Source organism: Panthera onca, chromosome B4 (genome assembly GCF_046562875.1).
Source record: "Panthera onca isolate mPanOnc1 chromosome B4, mPanOnc1 haplotype 2, whole genome shotgun sequence".
NCBI classification, from domain to species: domain Eukaryota; kingdom Metazoa; phylum Chordata; class Mammalia; order Carnivora; family Felidae; genus Panthera; species Panthera onca.
The window spans coordinates 26,033,211-26,050,963 of record NC_138345.1 but is presented as its reverse complement, the minus strand read 5'-3'; the positions used below and the strand labels follow the sequence as shown (position 1 = coordinate 26,050,963).

Sequence of the window (17,753 nt, the reverse complement as noted above, 5' to 3'; positions counted from 1 at the left end):
CCAGATAAGGAGGAACAGCCCCCCCCCCTCCCCGCGCCGCCGCCGCCGCCGCCACCGCCCCCCGCCCGCGCTGCGGCCCGGCCCGAAACGAAAAGACAATTTACCCATCACTGAGTCTCTGCTGTTTCCTCGCATACATTACCATCAATGCCCGGCCTGTGAGTGTGTGTCGGGGGAGGGGGAGAGCGGCCGCGAGAGGCGGGCGGGCGGGCGCGCAGGCGGCGGGCGGGCGGCAGCACCGGCACCAGGGCCCGGCGCGCCCTCGGCGACTCTCAGCACCTCCCCGTTAGTGGCGCCGGCGTTCCCGGGCCATCTCCCTCCGCCGACACCACGCTCACTCTCAGCCCGGGCAGCGGCGCCAACTACACGGCGGCAGCGGCGAACCGGGGGGAGGGGGCAAGAAGACGCGTCCGGCTCAGCCCCGCGGAGAGCTACCGCCTCCTCCGCCTTCTCCTCCTCCTGCTCCGCCGCCTCCTCCCCTCCTCCCCCCGTCGCCGCCGCTGCCTGGTCCTTCTCCTCCGCCTCCTGCCGCCGCCGCCGCCGCCGCTGGTGCCGCCGCTGCCGCTCCACCAACTACATCCGGGCAACTCGGACGCCGCGGCCTTCGGAAAACCTCGGCAGTTTCCGCCGCGCCCCTCCTCTCCCACCCTCTGCCTGCCTCCCCGCCCCGCGCGGCTCCGGAACGCCGCCTTCGGCAAACCTCGGCCCGCCCCGGCCTTCCTCTTCCTCTGAGGCCTGGCTCGCCTCCTCGCTACCCGGCAGGTCTTTCCGGTTGCCGCTTCTTTTCCTCACACGCAAATCTGGCCGCTGCCGTTCCAGTTTAGGGATAGTCCCGCTCGGGGACCCGCTCGAGGCTGTTCCCGGGGGCTCCGGGATGCGCGGGGAGGGAGCCGCCTTCGGGAGGAGGACGGTGGGGCGCGAGAGAAGCCATCGCGGACTAAATAAAGGAGTCTGCGGCTGCTGCGCGTGCGCCCAGAGGCGCGGGGGTGGGCGGGTGCCCTTGAGTGAGCTCTTCGGCCGCCGGCCCCCGCCCCTTCGGGCTCCGGCGGGGTGGTCGGACTCCCCCCCCCCCCCTCCCCGGTTAGGCGGCGGGCGGACGGTTACCAAGGAGCTTCCTCGGTTGGCAACGACAGCAGCCGCCCTCGGGGAGGTGGGGAGCGTGCCGCTGCTCCCTTTGGCCCGCTCCCGGGAGCCGGAACCCGGGCCTGGGCACCTGCCTCAGACCGGAAGCCGGGCGCGCGGCCGGCCTTCGGTGGGCAGGGGCTGCGCGGAGCTCGCCCGTCGACGCGCTGGAAGTAAGTGTCACCCCCGGAGGCGTGCAGGAAAGCGAGCTTGCCGGGCGAGGAAAGACGCAGGCGTTACGGGGTGTCGTACAGAATGCGGGAAGACCGGGCGCCCCAGCGGCTGTAAGGCGAAGGTCCCCGGTTCGAGGAGGGAGCGCGGGCGCGCGCGCGCGCGGCTTGGGGCAGTGAATTAAAACCGAAACTGATCTGGAGCGGGATGGTTTCCAGGGGAAAAGGGTTGACCCGCCTCATCCTTGAGTATTTTCCGTCCGCGGCAGTGTCCTCCCCACCCTCACCTGTATTTCCCATTTTTCTCTTCTAGTTCCTCTTTGTCCTTGAAGTCCTTTGGTGAAAGAAAACTCATTCGAACGTTCTGCATGTGAATAAAGGCATAGGGGGTGCTAAATGGAGCTGCTACGAATTGAATTTTATAAACCGCTACCGGCGCAATGCCAACATTGGCGTATTGGGAGGGGAAAAGTCAGGTGTACCCCCCAGAATTAAGCGTGGGGTGGTTAGTGGTTGATATTCAGGTGGGTTTCTTTTCCCCTGCGCTGAATTTCTTATAAGGCAGCATTAACTTAACGAATAGATTGTAATAAACATAAAGGAAGTATATACTTATTTGCGTAAAAGAGAAAGGTAAAACGGGAAACCAGAAAAAAACAAGACCCCACCAAAAACCAGTATCCAAAAGTAGCTGACTTGGTTTCCAACAATTATCCTTATTGCTGGGCCTAATAAAGAGAAGGAATGAAGTGGGGAAGAGGCCCTGAAATCACAATTGATTGAAGAAAAAATGCTTACATACCCTCATTTGTCAAGTCCCCCTGCCAGATGTTAAGATTATTGCTTTTTGTGAGGACCAGTAAAAGCTTAATACCCCTTGTGAGCTATTGGTAACTAAAACAAAACTGCTAGTGACTGAAATGGGGAAAAAAAATTAAAAACCTAGAGTCTTACGTGCAATTTCTAACACGTTTGTAACAAATGCACTGAAGATACAGGTTAGCAGAGTACACACAAATATATAAATCCTTTGCAGAATCTTTTTGAAAACCGGCAGCAAAAATTATTACTAATTTCTTGATGGTAATCATGTGCTGAAACTTTGACATATACCCTTTGATCAAAAGCCGCGAACTGGAGGAAACTACAAGGCAATGTACAGTTTTCATTATTCATAGATTCCATATTTGCAAATTTGCCTACTCACTAAAAATTTGTAACCACCAAATCAGTGTGCATAGCATTCATGGGCATGCACACGGTGGCAAACGGTGTAACATTCCCAGCTGTGTTGAACAAGATAGCACTCCCTTATTAATTCAGCTCTCATATTGTAAATAAATGTACTTTTCATAATATATATACTTTTGTGGTTTTTGCACTTTTCATGCTTTTTATTGGTTTTGCTGTTTTAAATGCCCCTCCAAGCGTAGTGCTAAAGTGCTGTCTAGTACCCCTAGGCACAAAATGTGATGTGCCTTGTGGAGAAAACACAGGCCCTAGATAAACTTTCAGGCTTCTTATTTGTGCTCTTGACTGTGATGAGTTCAGTGTTAAGGAATCAATAATGAATATAAGATGTTTAAATAGAAACTGATGAAAATGTTGTGACCAGAGTGCTTCTGGAACCTAACCCTGTTTTCCCCTAGGAACAGATCAGTGTTCACGGTGACTTCATAGAACTACCTCACAAAATAAGAATCAGTTATTTACTAAAAGGTACATCTAAATGTTATACCCATGTTTTAAAAAATTCCTTGCCTATTTTTAGATTTCATTATCCATTGTTATAAACCCTTTGTGAATACCTTCAATCCTTTCCTTCTCTCTTCCATTTTATCTTTCTAATCCACAGTCCTGGTTAATTCACTGTATGCTTGCTGCGGAGCAGTTGAACTTGGCTGGAGAAAAACACAGCCCTGCTAACTCCGGATTGAGCTCCTTGTGTTCTCCCCATACCCTTAGTCTAATTTCCCTAATACGTTTACGCCTGTTCTCTTAAACAGCTGTTTAACTTCTTAATCCCACTCCTCCTGAGTAGATCCTTATTATGCTTCTAATCTCTCCAGGGAAATAGAAAAAAAAAATCAGAAATCAATAACAGCTGTCTGCTACTCACCATTGCATCTACCAACCTTTCTATATCTGAATATGCTGCTATACTCCAGTAACTGTGGATAAACTGTCAAAATTACTAAGAGCAAACTTGGCCACCTTTGCCTTGAATTCTGTTTAACTCTTGGAATTGTCTACTTTATGATTTTTTCACTCTTAAGTGATTCATTCCTGTCAACTTAAAAACATGTTTTAATAGCTGCCATCATTTAAAAAAAAACTTGGGCCGCCTGAGTGGTTCACACTATTTCACTTTTAGAAAGGTCTTCCCTCTGGAGACTCTGTGTATGGCACCCCACCATTCTCTCTCTGTCATCCTCTTTTTTTTTTTTTTAACTATTTGCCATATAATACATATTTTGTTTATTGGTTGTCCCCCACTATAATGATATCTCTGTGACATCAGAAAAATATGTTGAATGAAAGGATATTTACCTACAAAATTGCTAAAAGAAATAGAAGGGGCGCCTGGGTGGCTCAGTTGGTTGAGCATCTGACTCTTGTTATCGGCTCTGGTCATGATCTCATGGTCATGAAATCAAGCCCTACATTGGTCTCCGTGCTGACAGCATAGAGCCCGCTTGGGATTCTCCCTTTCTCTCTGCTCCTCCCCTGCTTGGGCTCACTGTTTCTCAAAATAAATAAACACTAAAAAAGGAAACTAGCAAAGTATTGTCATTTTAAGAAGAAAAGACATGTGGCTATAAGATCCAGTCTGGCTGTCACAAATAAAATAGAGAAAAGCTGGCTTATTCCTAATGCGGATAAAATATTGTATTAGATAACATTTGAAAATTTACATGTATAACAAATCTTAGACTATTTACATTCCTCTCTATTGAGAGATTGCAAGTTTGTATGTGCACAAAAGACCCATATTTCAACCAACAGATTAACGTATCAGCCAATAGGAAGAACTATTGGCCCATTAGGCTGTAGGTGACCATGATTTTAATGTGATCCTACTCATGGAGAAGAGTCAAAAAGTGAAGTCCTCAAGCCTCTAGTTGTAAAAGTGACTTAAAAAGGTTTTGCTAGAATTTATTTTTTTAGTTTTGTTTTTTGAAGGGGCAGGAGTTGTATTTGAGAGAGACAGGGAGAGAGCCGGGAAGGGGCAGAGGGAGAGGAAGAGAAAATCTTAAGCAGGCTCTACACCCAGCACAGAGCCTGACACAGGGTTCAGTCTCACAACTTGTGAGACCATGACCTGAGCCAAAATCAACAGTCAGATGCTCAACCAACTTAGCCACCCAGGTGCCCCGGTTTTGCTAGAATTGCTAAAGGATCACAAAATAAGAATATATTCCCTGAAATTTTTACCTATTTTCTCTGTCCTTGCCTTCCTCCCATACAGCATAGTATAGTGGTTAAAAGCATGGCTTTTGGAATCAGAATGACATAATGTAAAGCTCTGGCTACATTATTCACTGACTAGCAAGCAGTGTGACGTCAGGTAAATTACTAAAATTTCAGTGATTATGCTTCCTTGTCTCTAAAATTGGCTTGATAGGGTATAAGGCTGTTTGTCAGAAGTAAATGAAATTACATAAATACTTTAGCAGCACCTGGCATATACATGCCCTATTGCTGGTGGTTATTATTCATTCATTAAAAAAAACAAAAACATTATTGACCTGTGTATCATGTCTTGGGAACACAGTATTAAGCAAATTAACTTAGTTTCTGCTCTTACAGAGTTTATATATATATATATTTTTTTTAATTTTTTTTAAGGTTTTAGTCATTTTTCAGAGACAGAGCATGAGCAGGGGAGGGGCAGAGAGAGAGGGAGACACAGAATCTGAAACAGGCTCCAGGCTCTGAGCTGTCTGCATAGAGCCCAATGTGGGGCCCGAACTCACAGACTGCAAGATCATGACCTGAACTGAAGTCAGATGCTTAATCAACTGAGCCACCCAGGTGCCCCCAAGAGAGTTTGTATTTTAACTGCAATATGTAACTAAAAAGAAACCGTTTGAGTTCTCAGAGTTGTGATGTAAGGCTTTCATTCAAATATGTGGAAAACTAGGAAAGCTGCAACCAAAATCAGTACTTAGAAAAGGGGAGTTGGGGCGCCTGGGTGGCGCAGTCGGTTAAGCGTCCGACTTCAGCCAGGTCACGGTCTCGCGGTCCGTGAGTTCGAGCCCCGCGTCAGGCTCTGGGCTGATGGCTCGGAGCCTGGAGCCTGTTTCCGATTCTGTGTCTCCCTCTCTCTCTGCCCCTCCCCCGTTCATGCTCTGTCTCTCTCTGTCCCAAAAATAAATAAAAAACGTTGAAAAAAAAAAATTTAAAAAAAGAAAAGGGGAGTAAAAATCTCCAGGACAGCACCATATTAGTAAATGGTGTATCTTTTTAAGCAGAGATAATAGTGTAAATAGTTAACAGGTCCAAAGGTCCTTATTTACTCATGTGAGGTCTGAATTTACAAACTAGCCACTTTTCAAAGTCCTTCCAAGTGATAGATGGTAAAATACAGCCAAGACTGAGAACTGTACCCTAAACCCTTTGACTCTGTCTGGCAGAACTGCGGCCTGAATTAGACCAAACATCTGAGCAATTGCACACTGCCAAAGGCTATTGGAAAATACAGCAGTCTGATTCCACTAAAATTTCATAATCACTAAAATCAAATGAACCCTAAGTACATCTAGACAATCTTCTATTTATATATCTCTTCAACTTTTAACCAGGTTTTCAAACTTCCACTCTCCTCAAATCTACCCTCCTCACTTTACTACCTCCCCGACACTCTCAGAAGATCACATCATCACTTTCCTCCCAAACTGAAGCCATCAAATAGAAATTTTATCTTTCCAAATTTGCAAATCTCCCTACACGCATCCTCCCTACTTAACAACTTACTGAGTACCCACTATGTGCTGGGGATACATGAATGGGCCATACAAAGAAAAATCTTTACTTCCCCTCACCAGCTTACCTTTTAGTGGGGGAAGATGGGAATAAAACAAATACGTGGTATGGCAATTTAGAAAGTAGTAAATACTATGGAGAAGAGTGGAGGGTTATAAGAAGGACTTGATTAAGAAGTAATCAATAGAGTAGTCATTGAGCAGATGACATTTGAGCAAAGACTCGAAGGTGGTGAGAGAGCAAGCTGTTTGGCGGTTTGGAGAGGAGTATTCCTGGCAGGAGGAACAGCAAAAGCAAACGTCTAGAGGCAGGAGTTTGGTGTGTAAGAACAATAAGGAAGCGGGGGGGGGGGGGGGGGGGGGAGTGGTTACTTCTTTCTACTTCTGACAGCTCCTCTCATTCCTTTTTGCAGAAGGGAAAAGTTTTAGGAAATGCAGTCAAATAGGTTAAAGGAGGGGGATTAAGGGGCAGATCATGAAGGATCTAACAGGCCATTGTGAGAAGGTTCGCTTTTATTCTGAGTGAGATGGGAAGCCATTGGAGAGTTAAAAGCAGAAAAGTAATGCTAGCTACTGTGTTAAGAATAGTCTATATGGCAAGGAAGAAGCCAGAGAAATTAGCTCGGATGCTACTGCATCGTCCTAAGGTCCCTGTTTCAAAACAGGAATTAAGCTTCTCTAAGGTTATTTCCTTCCCCCATGCTTTCCTTCCACCTCTTAAGTTACTTTACACTAACAATTACCCCTTTCTTTGTGTGTTTAAACTCTCCCTTTTATTTGGATTGTATCCATTTTTTTAAAAACATGCCTGAATCCTATGTCAAAAAACCCCATCCCTTCCTTGATCCCAGTTACTACACTGTCCCATTCCTCAGTTCAGCTAAACTTCCAGTAAGCCTTGTCTCTGGCACCTCACTGGTTTCATTCCAGGTTACTGTCATCTGCCCCCATAATATCACCAAAATACAGTTTTCTAATGCAGTGGTTCTTGAAGAGATAATGCTAATTATTCTCTAGGGGGCATTTGAAGATATGTGGCAGTACTTCTTGGTTTTGATTTGTATATTCTTGGTTATCACTTAAGGCTGAAGAATGGCACTGCTGTTTAGTTATCAGGGATCAAGTATACCTAACATACTGCAATGTGTAGGACAGTCCCTCACCTTTAAGCATTATCCTCCTTGGAGTTCCTGGGTGGCTCAGTCAGTTAAGTATCTGACTTTGGCTCAGGTCATGATTTCACAGTCTGTGGGTTCAAGCCCCGCCTCGGGCTCTGTGCTGATAGCTCTCTGTCCCTCTGCCTCTCCCCAGCTTGTGCTCTCAATAATAAATAAATAAACTTTAAAAAAATTGTTAAAAGAAAAAAAGAAGGGCACCTGGGTGGCTCAGTTGGTTGGGCATCTGACTTTGGCTCAGCTCATGATCTCACGGTTTGTGGGTTCAAACCCCACATTGGGCTCTGTGCTGACAGCTTGGGGCCTGGAGCCTGTTTTGGATTCGGTGTCTCATTCTCTGTCTGCCCCTCCCCCATTTGTGCTCTGTGTCTCAAAAATAAATGAATGTAAAAAAGATTTTTTTTTTAAAAAGAAAGAAAAAAAGAATTACCCTTCTCAAAATACCAGTATCATGTTGAAAAATAGTCTTGGGTGCCTGGCTGGCTCAGTTGGTAGAGCATGCAACTCTTGATCTTGGAGTCGTAAGTTCAAGCACCACATTGGAGATAGAGATGGAAGGAAGGAAGGAAGCAAGGAAGGAAGGAAGGAAGGAAGAAAACTTCTTGAAAAACAGTCTTAAGGTCACAAATGACTTCTATGTACCTGTTTTCACTGAACATATTCCAATCTTTTTCCTACTTGGTCTTAGAATATTTGGCAGGAATAGCTACTGTTTGCATTACATTCTCTCTTAGCTTCTATAATGCATCACATTCTTTGTTTTCTTTCTTCTTCTCTGACAGCCCCTCTCATTCCTTTTTGCAGATTCATCCTCTTCTACTCCACTACCAAATGTTGAAGTTCTCTGTGAATCAGTCTCTTGTGGGTTATGTCAACAAAAATGTCCATCGTGGAACTCCAGGGACCTGTCCCTCCACATAAACAGCAAATAATTTGGCAATAATTGTCAAAAGCAAGTTTATGTGAACTGGAAATTAGTAAAAGGTTACAGTAACCAGGCAAACATTTAATCAAGAACAAGGTGGTAGAATCCCATTAGGAGAGCTTTGTGTTATTTAAACTAACCCTAGCCCCATTTCTTCATCCCCAGTTCAGTGGCAGTTTTGAAGACAACAGCCTCATTTCTGGTGTAGGTTCCTGGTGCCAGAGGTAGCAAAATGGACCTTGTTATTGGAGAATTGTAGTAGTTTATTTTGACCTGTCTGGTGGCTCCCTGAAGGACTGGGGCAAGGGCTTGCCCTTATTTTGCCTGATGTGGAACTTCCTGAGTCAAAGGTGACTACTGAGGGGATGTTTGTCAAGAACATTTAAAGGCAAATTTATTAGCTGCTGCTAGTTGGGGAAAGGAGGAACAGTTGGGGCAAACAATAGACACAACAGAAGGCCTGGGAGGAAAGGCTGAAGAGTGAAATACTTTGGAGAATAAAATCTTTGAAAAGCTCCTACATATTCCTTGGAATCTAAAAGACTACCTGGGGCAAATGGTCAGAAAAAACCCTGCAAATTTCCTAAAGTCTCACCTCTGGCTAATGTTCAAGATCTGCTCAGATTTGCTTAATGAAATCTAAGATAGATTTATAAATTGCCCATTTGGGTGATAAAGACACGCTCCAACACACGCAAAGAGCCCTCTGATAAAACCTGGAAATTGTTTTCTTCATTTTTTGACTCTAGGCACTTAAGGAAATCTCTGTTGAATCACTAGCTGACCACTAAACCAACAGAACAGAAATTTGAGTGGTAACAAATAAGGAATACAGACTTCATAAAGTTAGTTCAGAAAAGTCATTAAACAAACAAAAGCAACCACAGTAAACAGCGAAAACATTCCAGGGAGGAAGAAGAATCTGATTTCCAGACTTGCCACATTGTAATAATCTAAGTGTCCAGTTTTCAACACAAAATAACCAGGCAGGAAAAAAAAAAAAAAGGAAAGAAAAGAAAGAAAAAAAGCGTGACCAATATACAGGGAAAAAAAAAAAAAAGAAGAAGCTAATAGAAACTGTCCCCAAGGAAGCACAGACACTGGACTTACTAGACAAAGACCTTCCACCAACTCTTTTAAATATGCTGGAATAGCTAAAGGAAACCATGAACAAAGAACTAAACGAAATGAGGACAGCAATGTGTCACCAAATAGAGAATATTGATAAAGAGGTTGAAGTCTCACCAAATAGATAATATTGATAAAGAGGTTGAAATTACAGAAAGGAACTAAATAGAACTTCTGGAGTTGAAAAATATAATAACTGAAACTAAAAATTCACTAGAGGAATTCAACAATATGTGTGAGCTGTCAGTTAAGGAACTCAGCAGACTTCAAGATAGGTCAGCTAAGACTACCTAATGTGAGGAGCAGAAAAGAAAAAGAATGAAGAAAAATGAATATAGGAGACCTGTGGCACAATATCAGGCATACCAATATATGCATAATGGGCATCCCAGAAGGAGAGTAGAGAGAGAAAGGGAAGAAATAATGGCCAAAAACTTCACAGATTTGAAGAAAGACATGAACTTAAATATCCAAGAAGCTCAATGAATTCCAAGTAGGATAAACTCAGAGACTCACACCAAGACACATTGTAATCAAACTGTCACAAGCCAGTGACAAAGAGAGAATCCTGAAAGCAACAAGAGAGAAGCAAGTCCTCACATACAAGGGATCCTCAATAAAATTAACAGTTGATTTCTCAACAGAAACTATGGAAACCAGGGGGCAGTGGAATGACATCCAACGTGCTGAAAGAAAAAAAAACAACTGTCAGTCAAGAATTCTATATCCAGCAAAACTATCCTTCAAAAATGAAGGGGAAGTTAAGACAGTCTCGGAAAAGCAAACACTGAGAGAATTTGTCGTTAGTAGACCTTCCCTACAAGAAATATTAAAGGGAGTTTTTCAACCTGAAATGAAAGGACACTAGGCAATAACTTGAATCCACATGAGTAAGCACTGTTAAAGGTGACTATATAGGTAATGTAAAAGTCAGAGTTAATGTATTTTTGGTTTGTAGCTTTTTTTCTGTATGACGTAAAATACAACAACAACAACAAAAACCAGTAATTATAAATCTATATGATTGGGCACATGGTGTATAAAGATGTAATTGGCAATAACATAGGATGAACCCTAAGAGCAAAGAGTTTTTTATACCCTTGAAGCTAAGTTGATTTTTATTTGAACAATATTGTTATTAGTTGCTAATTATAGTCCCCAGGGCAACTATTAAGACTAAAAATTATGTAGTAAAATAAATGACGAGAGAAGTAAAAGATACACTAGAAAATAGCTAGCACAAAAGAAGTCAGTAGTGGAGGCACTGAGCAACATAAAAGATATACAACATATGAGAAAGCAAATGGCAAAGTAAGTCTTTATCACTAATCACATTGAATATAAATGCATTAAACTCCAATTAACAGGCAGAATGGATTTTTTTTTTTTTTAGAATGGATGTTTTTAATGTTCTAATTATATCCTCTCTACAAGGGACTCACTCTAGAACCAAAGAACCAATGAGTTGAAAGGAGGGAAGGAGATATTCCAAGATACCTCAGATGCATGCAGAACAGTCTCCGGTATAGAATATAGGTTGGTCCATAAAATAAGTCTCAATAAATTTAAAAAGATTGAAATCATATCATTTATCTTCTTTTACCACAATGGTATGAAACTACAACAGAAATTTTAAAATAAGAGGAATGAAAAAGAAAACAGTGCACACTAAAACATGGATGCGGCAAAAGCAGAGCTAAGAAGGAAATTTATAGTTGTAAATGCCTAAATTTATAAAGAAGATCTAGAACCCATAACCTAACCTTCCACCTTAAGGAATTAGAAAAAGGAAAAGAAATGAAATCCAAAGCAAGCAGAAGGAAAGAAATAATAAATATTAGAACAGACATAAATGAAATAAACAACAGAAAACAGAAGAATCAATCAAACCAAAAGTTGGTTCTTTAAAAAGATCAATAAAATTAACAAACTTTTAAATGGAATAAACCAGAAAAAAAGAAGATTCAAATTACTGCAATCAGAAATAACGTGGGACATTACTACTATTACTACTACTACTACTACCAACCTTGAAATAAATGGAATTGTTTAACAATTATATGCCAACAAATTAGATGATCTAAATGGAACAAATTCCTAAAAACAAACTACCAGAACTGACTCAATTAGAAATAGAATGGACCTATAATACCACAAGTAACAAGACTGCATCAGTAATCAAAAAGACTTTCAACAAGAAAAGCCGAGAACCATATGGCTTCCTTGGTGGCTTCTATCAAACATTTAAAAAAACAACACCTTCTCAAAGTCTTCTTTGAAGACTCAAAGTCTTAGCAAAAAAAAAAAAAAAAAAAAGTAGATGAAGAGGAGACACTAACTCATTCTATGAGGTCAGCATTACCCTGATACTGAACCCAGACAAAGACACCATGAGAAAATAAAACTACAGACCAATGTCTCTAATGAATATAGATACAAAGATCTCAACAAGAGTGAATTTAGCAGCATAGTAAAAGGATTCTATTCCATGACTAACTGGAATCCACAAAAAATATTTTTTAATTTAAAAAAAGAATTTTTTTAATGTTTAATTTTGAGAGAGAGAGAGAAAGACAGAGCGTAAGTGGGGGGAGGGGCAGAGAGAGAGGGAGACACAGAATCCACAGCAGGCTCCAGGCTCTGAGCTGTCAGCACAGAGCCCTATGTGGGGCTAGAACCCACGAACCACAAGATCATGACCTGAGCCAAAGTTGGACGCTTAACCAACTGAGCCACCCAGGCGCCCCTCCACAAAATATATTATTAGAGCTAATAAGCAAATTTGGCAAAATCACAAGATCAACCTATAAAAATCAGTTGCCTTTCTACGTTTGCAATGAATATTACAAAAATGAAATTAGGAACACAATTCCATTGACAGCATCAAAAAGAATAAAATACCAAGAACTAAGTCTAAATGAGGTGTAAAAAATGTACACTGAAAACTACAAAACATTTTTGAAAGAAATTCAAGAAGACCTAATGAATGGAAAGACAGTTCTATGTTTGTATATTGGAAGACCAAATATTGTTAGAATGACAATACTCCCTAAATTGATGTGCAGATTCATTGTAATACCTACCAAAATCCCAACATCTTTTTTTTTTTTTGCAGAAACTGACAAGTTGATCCTAAAATTCATATGGAATAACAAAGGATCCCCAAATAATCTTGAAAAAGAACAAAGTTTGGAGTATTCATACTTCCTGATGTTTTTTTCATTTTTATTTTTTGTAGTGTTTTTAAATGTCTATTTATTTTGAGAGAGAGAGATCAGGAGAGGGACAGTGAGAGAGGGAGACAGAATCCTAAGCAGGCTCTGTGCTGCCAGCATGGAGCCCAATGTGGGGCTCAAATCCATGAACCATGAGATCATGAGCTGAGCCAAAACCAAGTTGGACGCTTAACTGACTGAGCCACCCAGGCACCTCAACTTCCTGATTTTAAAACTTACTACAAATCTATAGTAATGAAAACAGTGTGGTCCTGGCAGAAGAATAGATATGTAAATGTAATAGAATTGAAAGCTCAAAAGTAAACCCATACATCTATGGTCAATGGATTTTTTTTTAGGTTTATTGATTTATTTTGAGAGACAGAGACAGCATGAGCAGGGGAGGGGTAGAGAGCGAGGGAGAGCAAGAATCCCAAGCAGGCTCTGTGCAGTCAGCAAAAAGCCCAACACGGCTCAATCTCACAAACCATGAAATCATGATCTGAGCTGAAATCAAGAGTCAGATGCTTAACCAACTGACCCCCCCAGGCACCACATATGATCAGCTGATTTTTGGTAAAGATGCCAAGACAGATCACTGAGGGAAGAATAGTATTTTCAATGAATGCTGCTGAGAAAACTGGATATCAACATGCAAAGGACTGAATTTGAACCCTTTTCTCACACCATGTAAAAACATTAACTCGAAATGAATTACAGACCTAAGTGTAATAGCAAAACTGTACAAATGTCAGAAAATATTTGGGTAAATCTTCATGACTTTGGATTTAGCAGTGGATTCTTAGATATGACATCAAGAGCACAAGTCACAAAATGAAAAATAGATAAATTGGACTTTATCAAAATGTAAAACTTCTATGCATCAAATGACATTATCAAGAAAAAGAACCCAATGAATGTGAGAAAATATTTGCAAGTCATATATCTGTTAAGGGTCTGTAATCTGAAGTATATAATAACTCTTGTGAGTCATCAATAAAAAGACAACCCAATTTAAAAATAGGCAAGGATTTGACTATATTCCTTTCAGAAAGATATTCTAATGGCCAAGAAGTATATGAAAAGATGCCCAACAATGTAAGCCATTAAGAAAATACAAATCAAAAGCACAGTAAAATACCACTTCACACCCACTGGGATGGCTATAATTTGAAAACAAGTATTAGCAGTGATGTGGAGAAATTGGAACCCTCATAAATTGCTGGTGGGAATGTAGAATCATGCAGCTGCTATGGAAAACAGTTTCTGGGGCCCTCAAAGTTTAAACATTGAATTACCGTATGACCCAGCAATACTACTCCTAAATACACACTCAAGAGAACTGAGAATAAGTGTTCAAAACGTGTACAGGAATGCGTATAGCCAAATAAAAACCAAAAAGTAGAAACAACCCCAAAGTCCATCAACTGATGAGTGGATAAACACACTGGTATATGGATGTGATGGAATATTATCCAGCCATAAACAGAAATGAAGTACCAATGCATATGGATCAACTTTGAAAAACATGCTAAGTGAAAGAGGCCGGGCACAAAAAGCCACATATGGTATGATTCCACTTACATATCAGGAGCAGCCAAATCCATAGATACAAAAAGCAGTATTAGTATTTGCAAGGGGCTAGCAAGAGGTTGGATTGGGAGTTACTGCCTAATGGTAGTAATACTGCCTTTGTTGAATGATGTTCAAATTCAGTGGTGGTGGTTGCAAACATTGTGAATGTACTGGGAAGTCACTGAATTCTGTACTAAAATGGTTAAGATGGTGAATTTTATGTCATATTAAAATTGAGTTTTAACCTCAATTAAAAAACAATCAGGGGTGCCTGGGTGGCTCAGTATGTTAAGTGACTGACTTTTGATTTTGGCTCCCGTCATGATATCATGGTTGTGAGATCGAGCCCCACACTGAGTGTGGAGCCTGCTTGGGATTCTCTGTCTCCCTCTTTCTCTGCCCTTCCTACACTCCCACTTTCTCTCTCTCAAATAAATAAACATTAAAAAAATAATTTTAAAAAATCAGTCTTTCTCCTGTTTTGTTTTTTTTTTTTTTTTTTTTTTCCCAGGCAATCTTACCCACCCCAACGGTTTCTGTGGATAGGTACCATCTGAACACACATGACACTAATTTGTATCTCCAGCCCAGATCTTTTTTTTTTTTTTTCTGCATTCCAGACCTGACTATCCAACTGCTCACTTACTTAGCACCTCCACATGTATGCTTCCAGTATATGCTTTGAAACATACAAAGCTGAGATCTGTTCCTTGCCTTTCAAAATGGATGACCTTTGAATGTTTCAGTAAAGACTAAAAATAGCTCATACTCACTGAAGGCTCACTATGTGTTAGGGCTGATATAAGTGTTTTACATCCATTAATTCATTTAATCCTCACAAAAATCTCATATATTATTACCTGCTCTCTGTAGTGAGGAAACTGAGAAGCAAAATAACGTGTTGCTATCACACACCTTGTAAGTAAGGCTAACTTTGAACCAAGGTATCCTGAATCTCTGTTCTTAATGATAATGCTAGACCATCATTCACCTTTTTATAGAAACCTAGAAGACATCCTTGGTGCTTCCATCCTTTATATGCCATATCCAATTCATCATTAGGTCTTGATGATTTGATTTCATTAATTTCTGTCCCCCCATCTGTTTCCTTTCACCAGCCTCATCTAAACCATCATTCTTTTGTCTATACAATGTCCTCCTAACTGATCTCTCCATATTTACTGAGAAAAACCTAATGAAAAATAATTATGAACGTAATTTTCTATCTTACAAGTAGGAAATTCATATTGTCTTATGTCTATGGAGCATTTCCAACTATTAATCAAGTTTGGCTACATAGAAAACCTTAGTGAAACTTCCAGAGGTACAAATCTTAAAACCTACTCTTAAGCTCTCGAAACAATAAAACCTCAAGTCAACAAAAGTTACCTTTATTTCTTGATGATTTATCTTTTCCAGTCTCTCCAACATTCTTGCCTCCATTCTGGGTGATCTTAATATGCATATCAATGATCTTTTTTTTTAAGTTTTTAAAAATGTTTTTATTTATTTTTGAGACAGAGAGAGAGACAGAGCATGAGCAGAGGAGGAGCAGAGAGAGGGAGACACAGAATCAGAAGCAGGCTCCAGGCTCTGAGCTATCAGCACAGAGCCCGACGTGGGGCTCAAACTCACGGACTGTGAGATCATGACCTGAGCTGAAGTCGGACGCTTAACCGACTAAGCCACCCAGGCACTCCTCAATGATTTTTCTAATGTTTTGATTTCATCTTGACTAGCTTTCCTTTCCATGGCACTTAAGCCACTCCCTTGGTCATTCCCTACTTATTACCAGTAACTATAAACTCACCAGTATCCGAATTTCGTGCATCCCCCTCTATGACCACCTTCTTCTTTCTTTCCAGCTCACCTCATCTAAATACCTGCTTCCCAACAATTCTTCCAAGTCATTGGGAATTCCAATATATTTGATCCTATCACTGTTTCACTGCCTCTCACCCTTTTTTCCCTCTGTTTAAATTTCACGGTCTATTATTGATCACTCCTTTGGACATTTCCTTAATATTCTCTCTTGATTCATCGTACTCACCTGGCAAAACTGTAACTCTAATCGGTGTTTGTTTATTCCACTCTTGCTCCCAGGAAGCTGACCATGACTGGAAGAAAAATGACAGTGTGAAGAGGTCTCACTTTAAATTTATGAACACAATCCTCAAGTGATCTCACAATGCTGGCAGGCAATCCAATTATGTTGGCTCCAAGTTTATCCAAGTTCTCCTTTTCATAGACAACTATTTTATACAGTTCTCCTCCTCAGATATTCAGCACTTTCTGCTCTCAATCTTACCCTTAGTGATAACGTTTCCCATTTCCTGGAGAAAATTGAAGAAATCAGGAGAGCTTCTGCTACTCTAAGTGTCTACCTACCAGTAGCTGGATTCGTGTACTATGCTTTTCAGCCTATGACTATACAAAAGCTATGCATATTCTCCATGCTCTTATTAAAATCAGGCTTTCTGCCTGTGTACTAGCTCGGGGATTGGCAAACTACCTGTGGGCCAAATCCTACTATTTGTTTTCACATAGTCCATGAGCCAAGAATGATTTCTACATTTTTATATATGGCTGGGTATGAGAGGAGAACATACAACAGAGAATATTTGTGACCCTCAAGGCCTAAAATAGTCATTATTTGGCCCTTTAAGTTTGCTAGATCATATCCGCTCAGCTGCTCAATGATAATTAATTCAACAATTCTCCCTTCTCTCTCTTCTGTTAACAAATTTTTGCCTCCATATTAGATTATCTCCACTATCATTCAAGCATTCTGTTATTTCTTCTATATTAAAAAAAAGTACAAAACTCTTGACTCGACCTCCCTTGACAGTTATGTTCCATTTCTTTGCTCCCCTTTGTAACACAGCTTCTTGAAATACTAGTCTTTATTTGTCTATACTATTCCTCCTTTCCAGTTCTCACCTTAGCCTATTTCAATCAGGCTTTCGCCCAGTCACCGAAACCACTCTTGTTAAGGTCACTAATACCCCCCATCTCCCAATGATTGATCCTCAATCCTAATCTTATTTGACCTAACAGCAATATTTGACACAGTGGGTCACTCCTTACTTCTGGATATATTTTCTTCACTTAATTTCCAGAATGCCAAATTCTGTTTTCTCCCTATAGTACTGGTGTCTCTTCCACTGGTCTGATGCTTCTTTCTGGTCTCTTGACATTGGAGTGTCCCAGGATTTGGTCCTTTATACGTCTCAGTGATGATATCTAGTTTTATGGCTTTCAAAAACATTTGCTGATAATTCCTGAATGGATATCTTACCTTGACTTTTCTCCTGATACACAATTTCCTATATCTAACTGTCTACTCCATATCTCCATTTAGATGTCAAGAGGACATCTGAAACTAATTTCCTGATCTTCAACCATAAACCTGTTCAGTTGTTATTCTCATTTCACTGTCGTTAGCTCCATCTTTCATG

At 41.1% G+C, this 17,753-nt stretch overlaps 2 protein-coding genes and 1 long non-coding RNA gene across 13 annotated transcripts in view; 2 read left to right on the top strand and 1 right to left on the bottom strand.

Moving 5' to 3' along the window:
- Positions 1-1,213, bottom strand: part of WAC (WW domain containing adaptor with coiled-coil) — an 87,045-nt gene extending 85,832 nt beyond the window's left edge. For 2 of the 11 annotated variants that reach the window (XM_060659085.3, XM_081796080.1), the window contains exon 1: positions 1,105-1,213. Coding sequence is in view for 7 of the 11 variants with exons in the window: in XM_081796075.1 (XP_081652201.1) it covers positions 105-145 (41 nt within the window). In the remaining 4 variants the exon portion in view is untranslated. Of the gene's footprint in view, positions 1-104; positions 544-700; positions 809-1,104 lie in introns of those variants that run through there. The other 9 variants (XM_060659083.3, XM_081796077.1, XM_081796075.1 and 6 more) reach the window with 5 other exon arrangements.
- On the top strand, positions 148-2,760 carry LOC144617003 (uncharacterized). The gene is made up of 3 exons (XM_081796288.1): positions 148-158; positions 277-1,295; positions 1,606-2,760. Exons 1-3 carry the CDS (start codon positions 148-150, stop codon positions 1,620-1,622), a joined length of 1,047 nt encoding a protein of 348 aa, XP_081652414.1. The 3' UTR covers positions 1,623-2,760.
- Positions 2,761-3,022: 262 nt separating this feature from the next.
- On the top strand, positions 3,023-14,759 carry LOC145715608 (uncharacterized). The gene is made up of 2 exons (XR_014137904.1): positions 3,023-4,860; positions 8,257-14,759. It is a non-coding gene; the product is annotated as an uncharacterized LOC145715608 (long non-coding RNA).
- The last annotated feature ends 2,994 nt before the right edge of the window (positions 14,760-17,753 follow it).